The sequence below is a fragment of the Trachypithecus francoisi genome, unplaced genomic scaffold (assembly GCF_009764315.1).
Source record: "Trachypithecus francoisi isolate TF-2019V2 unplaced genomic scaffold, Tfra_2.0 Lachesis_group16, whole genome shotgun sequence".
Classification (NCBI taxonomy): Eukaryota; Metazoa; Chordata; class Mammalia; order Primates; family Cercopithecidae; genus Trachypithecus; species Trachypithecus francoisi.
This window is the reverse complement of record NW_022681461.1, coordinates 94,513,227-94,525,451: the sequence shown is the minus strand read 5'-3', so window position 1 is coordinate 94,525,451 and position 12,225 is coordinate 94,513,227. Positions and strand designations below refer to the sequence as shown.

Sequence of the window (12,225 nt, the reverse complement as noted above, 5' to 3'; positions counted from 1 at the left end):
TTGATTATTTCTCATCTTTGTGGGCTTATCCACCTTTGATCTTTGAGGTTGCTGACCTTTGGATGGGGTTTTTGTGTTTTGTTGTTGTTGTTATTGTTTTCTGTTTGTTTGCTTTTCTTTTAACAGTCTGGCCTTTCTTCCCTAGGGCTGCTGCTATTTTCTGTGGGTCCGCTCCAGAGCCTAGTTGCCTTAGTTTTCCCCGTACCTGGTGGTTTCACCAGTGAAGGTCGTGAAACAGCAAAGACGGCATCCTGCCCCTTCCTCTATAAGCTCTGTCCCAGGGGGTACTGACCTATTGCTGCCCTGAATGTGCCTGTAGGAGGTGACTGGAGACCCCAGTTGGGAGGTCTTACCCAGTCAGGAGGAATAGGGTCAAGAACCCATTTAAAGCAACCTGGCTGCTTTTTGATAGAGCAGCTGTGCTGTTTTGGAGATCCCTTCATCCCCTAGTCAGTTTGAACTTTCCAAGGCCCACAGGTTGGGATGGCTGAGAAGCCTGAATGACCAAGGTGGTGGCATGCCCTACTTCATTTTATTTATTTATTTATTTATTTATTTAAAGACAGAGTCTTGCCCTATCGCCTAGGCTGGTATGCAGTGGTATGATCTCAACTCATTGCAACCTCCGCCTCCTGGGTTCAAACAATTTTCCTGCCTCAGCCTCCCAAGTAGCTGGGATTATAGGCGCCCACCACCATGCCCAGCTAATTTTTGTATTTTTATTAGAGACAGGGTTTCACCAGGTTGGTCAGGCTGGTCTTGAACTCCTGACCTCATGATCCGCCCGCCTTGGTCTCCCAAAGTGTGGGGATTACAGGTGTGAGCCACCGTGCCTGGCCCATTTTATTTTTTATGAAGTTCCTCTTGTATTTCTAGTGACTTTTGTTTATATATTTAGTCACTATATAGTTTGGTCAATATACGGTTTATTATTGTTACATTTTCTTCCTAAATTATGCTTTATTTCATCACACAATACCTTCTTAATCTGTGCAGTTCTTCTGCTGGACAGTTGCACCTTGTTGACATCGAATGTCATTGGTTCTACTTTTTGTTGCTATCACTGGTTTTGGTTTTTAACTTGCATTTGCCTGGTACCTTTCTTTTCTTTTCGTTTCCAGCTGTTCTTTATCATTTTAAGTGTTCTTGTAAATTGTATTTATCTGGGTTCTGCTTTTTAATTATTATTATTATTTCTTTTTGAGATGGAGTCTCGCTCTGTCGCCCAGGCTGGAGTGCAGTGGCCAGATCTCAGCTCACTGCCAGCTCTGCCTCCCGGGTTCACGCCATTGTCCTGCCTCAGCCTCCCGAGTAGCTGGGACTATAGGTGTCCGCCACCACACCCAGCTAATTTTTTGCATTTTGTTTAGTAGAGACGGGTTTTCACTGTGTTAGCCAGGATGGTCTCGATCTCCTGACCTCGTGATCCCCCCGCCTTGGCCTCTCAAAGTGCTGGGATTATAGGCGTGAGCCACCGTGCCTGGCCAAAATTTTTTAAAATTTTAATTATTTAAGAGACAGAGTTATGTTGCCCAGGATGATCCTCCTGTCTCAGCCTCCTGAGTAGCTGGGACTATAGCTGTGCACCATCACGCCTGGCTTGGTGGTTTTGCCTTTTTTTTTTTTTTTAAAAAAAACCTAGTTGTATGATCTCTGTTTCTAATGGTAATGGGTGAATCCAGTCTCTCTCTATTTAGTATAATGTTTGACTCTATTCTTCATCCCAAGTTTTGTTGCTTTAATCAAGTTGCTGTTTATTGCCCCTCTCCTCCCTTGCTTATTTCTACTCTCTAATTCTTCTCTTCCACAAAAGGTTACCTTCCTTTCCCTGCTCTCATAATTGTCAACATTCCTCTTTACTGTTTTTGTTTCTTTAGCATCTTTACCACCAAGATGTACTAGTTCCATCACTAAATTTCTCTATTTCCCTTTATTCTGCCTCCACCCATACCCAGTAAGTCACAGCCTTTCCAGTACTTGCCCTGCCTCTGCATCCTGGTTTGAGGGTGTTCACTTTTCATTCTTGACTATCGCCAGTCCCTTCAGGCTGCCCCCAGAGACTCCCCTATGCCCAGGGGCCCTCAGCTGTCACTCCTGTTGCACGCTCTCAGAGCCGTATCCTCACTCACTTGGGTTTACGTTAGCATCTTCTCTTCTCTTCTCTTCCCTTCTGTTTCTCTTCTCTCTTCTCTCTTCTCTCTTATCCTCTCCTCTCCTCTCCTCTCCTCTCCTCTCCTCTCCTCTCCTCTCCTCTCTCTCCTCTCCTCTCCTCTCCTCTCCTCTCCTCTCCTCTCCTCTCCTCTCTTCAGTCCTTGCTCACTGCAGGACTGTCTCCCCCGTTTTAACTCTGTCCTGTCACTCGGCTGCTCTCCCCTGAAATGAATGGGGGTGTGGGTGGTGGCTGACCCTTCAAGTTCCTGTGTACGCTCAGGTGCCCTTCCTTGTTCCCCACTGAGGAGCGAGATCCAGGCTGCTGTGCCCGCTGCAATCTCTGTCTGTCTGTCTGTCTGTCTCTCTCTCTCTCTCTCGTTTCCTGTTGCAGATGAGGCATCGGACACTGGGATGCTTTTCCTTTGTCAGTGACTTGCTCTCTCTCACCGCCTCAAATTGCAGATGAGGCATCGGACACTGGGATGCTTTTCCTTTGTCAGTGACTTGCTCTCTCACCGCCTCAAACTGTAGGCTCAGGGCCGCCTCCGGCGCGGAGTACTTCCCTCCATTTGTCTCATTATTCTGTCTCCTTTTCTTGTTCTCCTGCTTCTGGAGCCTCTCCTGTTTCACCTGGCGTCCCTTGCTCTGCTCCTGTCAGTCCACGCCCTCTTCCTTGAGCTCGTGTTCTCCTCCACGTTGGAGATGCTGCTTGTGCTTGACTAAACTCCCCTTTTTTTCATCTGCTGAGTGGTTTCAGAAGAGAATTTTATTTTTTCTCTAACAATTTTGTTCTCTCTCTTTTACTTTGGTTTTATTTTGAGTTGTTTGTTGCTATACTTGGATCCCTGGGCCTTTGTTGACTTTTCCTTCTGGGTGCCCAGCAGACACCAAGGATTCCCTTGCGTTCAGGACCCACTGGCCTCTGCTGTTGGTTTAGGGTGGGTTTAGGGCCTGGGGCCTGGTGGGGAGGAGACAAAGCCATGCTTGAATCTCCACATTCTCAACACTGCTTGGTGAGCTCGACTGCCCTCTGCCTGAGGACTGGCTGTGTCACCAGCCCGGGCTTGTCCATAACCCATATCACCCTGTCCGTCCTGATGCCTGTCAGCTGGTTGAGCCCCGCTGAGCTCGGCCCTGTGGTGTCTCATTGAATCCTACACCACCTTGTGAGGTTCAGGTGACTGTGCTCTGTTTTCAGTTGAGGAATCTCCAGGCTGTGTGATGTGCATGAGGGCCGGAGTGACAGCCATTAGGGCCTCCATCAGCTGGTGCTGTAGCCTCACGCCACATTTGTTGCCCCGTGTGGCAAATACAGCAGCTGTGCTGGAAGGAAACACCCTTTCTTTTATGTCTTCTGCTGGCCCCTAGAAGGGTTATTGAGAGCAGAGACAGATCTTGGTCATTTTGTGTTTTCTGGGCTTTGATCAGGGCCTGGCACAATTTGTACACATTTTTTGAACAAATGGGTGTTACCCAGGACTAGCAAAGACTCTGCCTTAGGGCACAAGAGATAGAAATCTAAGTATTTGCATGTAGTCAGGCCCTGTTCTCAACAGTACTTCACTGTGTCATCATTCATAGGTTAATGTAATATGGAATGTTCTCCCTAGCTTGAAGATGTCATATCAGTTTTCTTGAAATAAGCTTTTTCATGATAAAGAATATATGCTAATTAAGTGAAACCTGGAAAATGCAGGAAACTGAAAAGAAGCCCAATCTCTCTTGGTTTTCCCCACCCAAAGCTGTGATTCCAGAGATGTTTCTGCATTTCCTGTAGACTCTGCTTTTACTGCCATAGACTGGAGCCCACAGTGACTGCTTGCTGTCCTTAGGGACCTGTTCCCCATCCCCAGGGAACAAACACATCAGTCTTGGGTGCTGCTGAGGATGTGAGGGGCTGCACCCAGCTCTCCTCCAGGACCTCTGGAGCAGGAGTCCCTCTATTAGGTCTTGCTCAGTCCCCTGGCTCTATCTCCTCTGGCTTCTCCAAAGTGGATGTTTACGGCAAGGAACTGGTGGACTTGAAGGGCAATGTCTAGGGAGTGCGGTTCTGTGCAAATACGGCTGTTGGCATGACTATGGTTGTGCCTGTGACGGGCGAGGATGTGTGTGGTTGTCTTGTGTGGTACAGGAGGATGTGTGTGGTTGTCTTGTGTGGCACAGGTAGATGTGTGTGGTTGTCTTGTGTGGCAAAGGGAGATGTGTGTGTTGGGGGTGCTGTGGCCCATTGTGAAAGGGCAGCATTTCTATGAGGCCTTTCTCATAGCAGGGGCTGACTGGTTCTTACTGGCTGGTGGGCATGGCCACAGAGTCCCCTTTGGATAATTTGTTGCTTGTTTTCGTGGCCACATGTGCGTTTACATGAGTCACATGTTCTCTATCCCTTCTTCCCAGAGTGGCCCTGTTTGTGTTCACAGGTGTGTGCCTCATGTGTGCTGAGGAGTGCATCTGTGTGAGCATCTCATTGGATCTTCAAAAGTGAGCGCAGTCGGGCTGGATGTGTGTTGTGAAGCATGTGTGTGTGTGACTCTTGTGTTCCTGCGCAACTGTGTGTGGGTGCATGGGGGGTTCGGAGTGTGTGGGCTTGTTCTGTGCACAGCTCTGCCTGTGTGTGTGTCCCTCCTTATCTGCACTGCATGCCTGCCTCCCTCCTGTCCTATTGCTGCCTCTGTGGGGAGTGGTCATCCCTGGCCCTCAGCAGGGCCGGCCACATGCCACTGAGACCCTGGGTGTGCACACGTACACACATGTGTACAAACACACAAAGTGCACATAGCACACGAGCCCACACACCCCCCCGTTCTGTGCCACTGAGACCCTGGGTGTGCACACGTACACACATGTGTACAAACACACAAAGTGCACATAGCACACGAGCCCACACCCCCCCCTTCTGTGCCACTGAGAGCCTGGGTGTGCACACACATGCATATGTGTACAAACAGAAAATAGCACACATGCCTACACTGCCCCTGCTCTTTTGTACCACTGAGAACCTGGGTGTGCACACATATGCATGTGCGTACAAACACACAGTGCTTATAGTAAGCATGCTCACACACATCATCTCTTGAGTGCCACTGAGAGCCTGGGTATGCATGTATTACACATGCTTATACATCTTCTTTCCCGTGCCACTGAGAGCCTGGGTGTGCACATGTATGCACATATGTACAAACACACAGAAGGTGCACATAGGACACATGCCCACACAGCTCCTCTCTCTCATGCCACTGAGAGCCTGGGTGTGCACACATATGCACGTGTGTACACAAAGTGCACATGGCACAAGTGCCCACACTCCCCCTCTCTCCCATGCCACTGAGAGCCTGGGTGTGCACACATATGCATGTGTGTACACAAAGTGCACATGGCACAAGTGCCCACACAGCTCCTCTCTCCCATGCCACTGAGAGCCTGGGTGTGCACACATATGCATGTGTGTACAAACACACAGAAAGTCCTCATAGCACATGCACCCACATACCCCCTCTTCCATGCCACTGAGAGCCTGGATGTGCACACATACACACGTGTGTAGAAACAGAAAATTGTGCATAGCATGCATGCCCACACTGCCCCTGCTCTTTTGTGCCACTGAGAACCTGGGTGTACACACATACACATATGTGTACAAACACACAGAAAGTACATGTTAACATACACTGCTCCCCACATCCTCACACGGGGACCCCATGCTCAAGCCCAGGTATTCAAAGCCCACTAAGAGAACAATGGCTGGGGCACAGCTGTCTGCTCTCTGAGAGCACAGAGTCACACACGGCCAAGCTTAGCGCACAAACTAAGAAACGCTTACACAGGCAGATGTGCTCTTCTACAGAGACACACAGCCAGCTCCTGTACAGACACACACCTGAATCCTCACAGAGACCCTTCCCTCCGTTGTTAAGCATTAGTGAAGTGCCTCTCAGTGTGAGGGGCTCAGTGGTACAAAAGACAACGTGGCCCTGTCCTCATGAAGCCTACAGTCTTGTCTGGGAGTTGGGCATGGAACAGGTCAACAATAAAACACAGTGACAAGTGGTGATGTGGTCAGGGCCACTGTTGGAGGTGAGCCGAGGGCCCTGTTCTAAACAGTGTGCCCAGAGCAGGTGCTCTGTGCAGGTGACGTTAATGCTGAGACCCGAAGGTGTGTGGGAAGGAGTCCAGCGAGGGATGCATTTCACACTTGGGATACTGTGTGAAGGTCCAGGACACAGCAGGAGTGATGTGCGTGGACACGGGAAAAGGCTGCTGGGTTGGGTGGTGAGCAGGGTAGAGAAGCAGTCAGACTGGAGCAGGTGGACAAAGTTTCCAACAGTGAGTATTGCGGACATTGAACAGCCATGGACCATGCATAAACAGATGAACTTGGCTGTGTTCCAGGAAAACTACTTAGAAAACAGACAGCCCATGGGTACTGACCCCTGAGTCCATGACGGAGAAAGAGGGAGGGACAGATGCTGCAGAGCTCCGTGGGCTGTGCTGAAGAGATGGGATCTGGGGAGGGACTAACTCACATTTATGTCTTCAGGGGAAAAAGCTTGGGGTGCTCGTGGAGAGTGGCCTGGGGGCATCAAGACTGTGCTCCTAGAAGGTGGCTGGGGATGCTGGGGACCAGAGACAGTGAGTGCGTATCATCCACTTCAATCCCACTCTCCCATCTGGCACCCAGTAACCATGGAGATCATCAAGGCCTTGGTTCCCTCAGCTGTGAAGTGGAGGTCACAGGGGTCACTGGCACAATTGTCTGTGACCGGCTGGGGCTGGAGGCTGGTGTCCTCCAGGGTGCGTCTGTGGGGGTCCATAGGTGGGATAGGCGGGTACCCAGTGGTTCCCACATCCTCAGTAACCCCCATCCCCTCAGGATCCCCCTTCGCCCGCGCCAGCCTCAAGAGCGGGAAGACAGAGAGCTCGTCATACTTCCGGAGGAAGGAGAAGATGTTCCGGTTTTTCATCCGGCGCATGGTGAAGGCTCAGAGCTTCTACTGGGTGGTGCTGTGTGTGGTGGCCCTGAACACACTGTGTGTGGCCATGGTGCATTACAACCAGCCACGGCGGCTCACCACGGCGCTGTGTACGTATCCCCGTCCCTCCCTCAGGTACTTCCTGAGCATCTCTTCTCTCAGCCTGGAAACCCTGGTCCATGCCCTGGGACCACCCTGGGTGGGAGGGGACCCACCCCCATGTTGCCCAAAGTATCCCACAGCCCTAGTCAGTCCCCATGGGCCTCTGTGGGGGCCTGGGGTGTGTCCAGAGCTGGAGGGTGGCCTCTCCAGCCCCTGGGTTCCAGAAAGCACAGCTGCATCTGCTAGACCCCTGTCCACAGCGTAGTGCGAGACTGGTTGAGGGGTCCCGGGCACCCAGGGCAGGATATATGTGGAACGACCAGGGGTGAGCCAGGCCAGGCAGATGGGTGTCCTCCCTCAGAGGGCTTCAGACCCACAGTTGGGACTTAGCCCCATGCTCCTTTCCACCACGTGGCTGCTGATTCTGCCCCAGCTTCCTGATGGGGGAGTCCTGGCTTCTTACCCTCCTTGGGTTCCCCTGGTTACCTTCATTTTTCTTTACATTTGGCTGAATCTGGATGCATTCATGCCCTTCTGTGGAGTGAGCTGACTGCAGTTCTGTTCCACAAGCCTCAGCACAGGAGCCAGGATGGGCCCCTCCAGGCCTGGTCTGTGACAGCCTCGGACTCTCTGGCCCATGTGGAAAACAGTGTTGCTCTGTGGTCTTACTTCACAAAGAGGATCAAAACCAAAGAGTCCACCCATGTTTTCTGTCCTGTCAGGTAGTGTTTCAGTCCTCCTGACCTCAGGGGTCAGCTGCACTCACCCTGCTGGGTGTCTACGGCTGATCTGGAGACAGGGCCTGTTTGGGGTTCCCTGGAGGGCCTCAGTCTTTCCTTGAGGGCCCTGTGTGCCTGAAGCTACGGAGGCACCTAGGAAAGCCTTTTCTGACTCCGTTCGTCCCAGCTCCAAGTTCAGCCTGGCTGTCACTGTGTCCTGCTGTGACGGTGGCCTCACCAGGGCCCTAGCTGGCTGGCTGAGCCCCGCTCTGTGGACCAGGGGGCCTCGCCTGCTCTGCCCAGGAGTGTGAGGGTTCCCTGAGCTGCAGGATCTGACGCTCCACAGTGGGAGAGATGGGGCTGCAGGTCACCTGGAAGCATGGATGGGAGAGTGGCTGTGTTGGGGTGGAACTCTGGGCTGCAGTTTCCCCAACTTGACACTGAAATCTATGACATGCGAACAGGGAGATGGTTGTGGGGGGCAGAAGTGAAAGGAGCCAAGGGAGCTCCCGCTCAGGCTCCTGGGCGGCTGCAGGCCGAGGAGCAGCTTGTGTACATGGAACTGCCTGTCCCAGCCCCTGATTCACATGTCCTGGGGCCCACAGGGTGGCACCTTGGGACTTTGCTTGGGCCTGAGTTCAGTGTCTCTCTTGAGTCCTCTGGCTAAGATTTTCCCACCCTTGGGGGTCAGGTGGGGACCAAGGACTTCCTCCTGACCCAGCGGCTCGGCCTGTTGTTCCCTGTGAGAGGCTGTTGGTGCGCAGTGAGTCAGCAGGCAATGGGTAGGGGTAGGGCTGCATAGCCCAGTCGCGTGTCTACTGTATGGGAGCACAGGGCTGGGAGTGTCCAGGCGTTGGTGAGGCCACAGGCATCCCTGACCATAGACCGCTGCTGTGTCTTGTCTGTGGTTTCCTGGAGTTCCTGGCTTGATTGGTGTCGGTGTCACTGAGGGAAAAATAGCTGGACAGAAATGTGGGCAGTGTCCCTGACAGCTGTGCTGGGCCTGAGGGAGGCTGGCTCAGTAGGTGGGGCAGGCTTGCCAGAGGCGAGGGGGTGTGGCCGCCCAGTCTAGAGCAGCTTCGCAGGGGCTCATCGTGGGTTTTGTGCACCTCAGCTGTCCATTCTCCAAGGACCTGCCCTCAGTGCATTGCCAGAACCTTCAAAACTGAGGCTTGAGTTAAGAGGGGCACTTCAGTTAAGAGAGGCTTGAGTTAAGAGGCCTCGCTATCCTGTGAGCCCCTGGGGGGCCTTATGCAGCTCACCAGACTTGCTCACCTTCCCTCTGCTCCCATAGCACACCATCCTCTTAGAAGACAAAACCTGGTTTTAATGATCTGTCTCTGTTTCCCCCTCAGCTTGTGAACTCCTGGGGAGAAGGGAGTTCATGGGAGGGCATGAAGGGCAGGCCCCTGAGAGTCCACACCTGGGCCGAGTCCAGCTCAGCCTGTCCCCTTGCTGGCTCAAAACAGCACCAGTGCCTGCTGGTTGGATGCATGATACAGACGTGTACGAATGAATGCCCTTTCTTGGCCTCAGAGAAGAGGCTGAGTATGTGAGGCTGAGGGCATCCGTTCCTAGGGAGAGTGAGAGGGCAGACAGGATGTTGGAGGATTTGAGATCTCTTTCTCCAAAAGTTTTGCCATTTGCATTTCTTGTACTTGTTCCTTGCCAAGTGCTCTCACTTTGGTCTCCTGGGGAGCAAGGTGTATGCCTGGGTAGCCTCCCCTCCCAGATCTAGGGCGTGGGTACCCGTAGTCCTATCTCTGGGGCCTCTCCTCCCTGGGCCCGAGCCCCTCGTGTGGGGATCCCGAGGCCTTTGTGACCCATGCAGAGGGGCTCTGGGACTTTGTGGCCAGGAGTGTTGGGCCTTTCCAAGCTGCTTGTGTATTCCCCTGGGCTTGCTGGGGTGCTCTGGGCTGGACTGCAGGGGTCACAGCTTTTCTGCCACATCTTACACCTGGTGGTCTGCACAGCCAGGCCCAGGTCAGAGCTGTAGGGTCCAGTGGTCTCAGTGGAGGGTGGATCCTTCCGTTCCGAACGGCCCTGCCTGAGGGTTGTGGGCATCCGTGCCTCTCACAGGGGCCTCTCGGCTTCTCCAGGGACGCTGCTTGACCTTGTTATCATCCCATGCTTAGCTTGAGTGCCTGTTGATTTTCTGGCTGGTGTCAGAGGCCAGCTTGCTGTGGGTGACTTGCTCCAAGGAACTGGTTGTCCATGTCCTCAGGCCATAGAAAGCAGGGTGTCCCCTCCCTGAGACTCTCGTCTGTTTGTACGGTGCTGAGTGGGCTGTGAAGTTGTCATCTCTGCTTGTCCCAGGTCTGGGCTGCTGCAGACTTGTCCCCACCTGAGGCCGTCTGGACCTGTGCAACACAGCCCTTGGTGGAGATTTTAGGAGCATAGGGATGGGAAGAGTGTGTGGCCCCCTCTTCCAGCGTCTGCTTTATCAGAAGTTGTGTCAGCTGAAGGTCCCGTGTCCCAGCAGAGACTGTGGGGGGGGATTCAGAAGCCCTGGGAAGGCTGAGCTGGACTCTGCCCGGGTGTGGACTCTCAGGGGCCTGCCCTTCATGCCCTCCCAGGGTCCTGTTCTCCATGTGAGCTCTGCCCTGGGCTCTGTTGCTTCCTTAGCCCCTGCTGCCCTAGCAGAGCCACGGTGCCTTTGGCCTGACCAGCACCGTGAGAATTTTAAGAGCCAATCCCTGCCCAACCCTTTGGGAGGAGAGTCAGAGACAGTGGCCTCACCCTGATGCCTAGGACTCCTGGCTCAGCCAGTGGCTGGGCCTGGCTGGGTCTCCTGCTGCCTGTGGCCTCTGGAGCCACGGCGTTCTTTTGTGCTCCTTCCCTCCTTCTGCTTGGGCTGGGTGAGGAGGGTCTGTGTACCTTGAAATCCCAGCACAGCCCTCTAGCTCAGGTATGGCCTCACTCAGTCCTGAGGCCTGGAAGGGTCAGCAGGACTCCTGGGCCCAGGACAGCCCCACTCCACTGCTGTTGTGCCCGTGGGAACCTCTGTGACTCAGTGAGAGTGCAAGGGGACAGTGCCTCTTGGCAGCCTCGTGCTGGACAGGAGTGCAGTGGTGGAGGAGGTCTGCCTTCAGGGCAGCAAATGTAAACACAATACAAGTCAGCCACAGTGCCGTGGCCATCCTGGGGAGAGCCGCCTTTCCACTGGGAAGTCCCAGTGGAAAGATGGGAGATTCTGACAAGGAGGTTGAGGGACCCCACCTTCGGTCAGAGATTGGGGTGAGGTCAGAGGCGGAAGGACCGACAACTGGAAGCTGTAGCTGGGCCTGTCCTCGGGGGAAATAGGGCCCTTTGCCTCGTAGCCCCAGGCCCTCCTCTGGTGAGGAGGGGGCACCCCCATGACTCCAGAAGTCACACCTGGGCCGATCTCGGGAGCTTGCCTCCTGCTGAGCCCGTCCTTCTCTGGGTCTCAGAGGCACTAGGCACTCATCACTTTTCAGACTGGAACAGGTACCTCTCCGTGTCCCTCTCAACCCATCGTTCCTTTCCTGGGCTGAGACTTCAGAGCATGGGACCGTAGGCCAGGCCTGGAAGGCTCAGCCCTGGGAAGGCCCAGAGGTCTGGTGTCCTCCAGTCTGGGCTGGAGCCGGAGTGGGAGGAGGCCTCGAGCTAATCCCCCTCTTCTCCGGCTTCTCCTAGATTTTGCAGAGTTTGTTTTCCTGGGTCTCTTCCTCACAGAGATGTCCCTGAAGATGTATGGCCTGGGGCCCAGAAGCTACTTCCGGTCCTCCTTCAACTGCTTTGACTTTGGGGTGAGTGAGAGACCTCATCGGGGGCCCACAGGGGCCCAGACTGTGTCCTTTCCTGCGTGTGCACACACGGCCTCTTCCCATAGGCCATGCCCAGTGTGGGCTGGGATCTGTGACCCTCCATGGGTCAGAAAGGCTACCTGGAGACAGTGAGGAGCAGGGGCTGGCAGAGGGAGACCTGTTGTGGCCGCATCTGACGGGAGTGTCAGCCTCAGCCGCTCTCTGTCGGCCAGAGTCCACTCCTCCCTCTTCTGATCCCGTCCGTAGACTTTCACAGTCATCTGAAGGCTCCGCAGCTGCCTCCATGCCTGGGATCTCACGAACCTGTGGAGGGCTCAGTCTCTCCCTGGTGGAGCTCAGGGGGGCTCTGGCCCTGGGCAGGCTTGGGTACATCCACCAGCACTTCTGGGGGTTGGGGCCTGATAGGCTGTGATGGTCCTGCCCTCTTTGTGGGGCTGGGGGAGGTGGTGGCCTTGGCCTGGGTCTCTTTACCAACTTCAGTAGGTGAGGGAAGCCTTG

At 54.0% G+C, this 12,225-nt stretch overlaps 1 protein-coding gene across 14 annotated transcripts in view; it reads left to right on the top strand.

Annotated features, from left to right (window-relative positions):
* The window catches only part of CACNA1B (calcium voltage-gated channel subunit alpha1 B), a 252,505-nt gene that overhangs the window by 91,631 nt on the left and 148,649 nt on the right, over positions 1–12,225 (top strand). For all 14 annotated transcript variants that reach the window (XM_033238339.1, XM_033238326.1, XM_033238337.1 and 11 more), the window contains 2 exons: positions 7,019–7,228; positions 11,597–11,709. In XM_033238339.1, the coding sequence (XP_033094230.1) occupies positions 7,019–7,228; positions 11,597–11,709 (323 nt within the window). The remainder of the gene's footprint in view (positions 1–7,018; positions 7,229–11,596; positions 11,710–12,225) is intronic.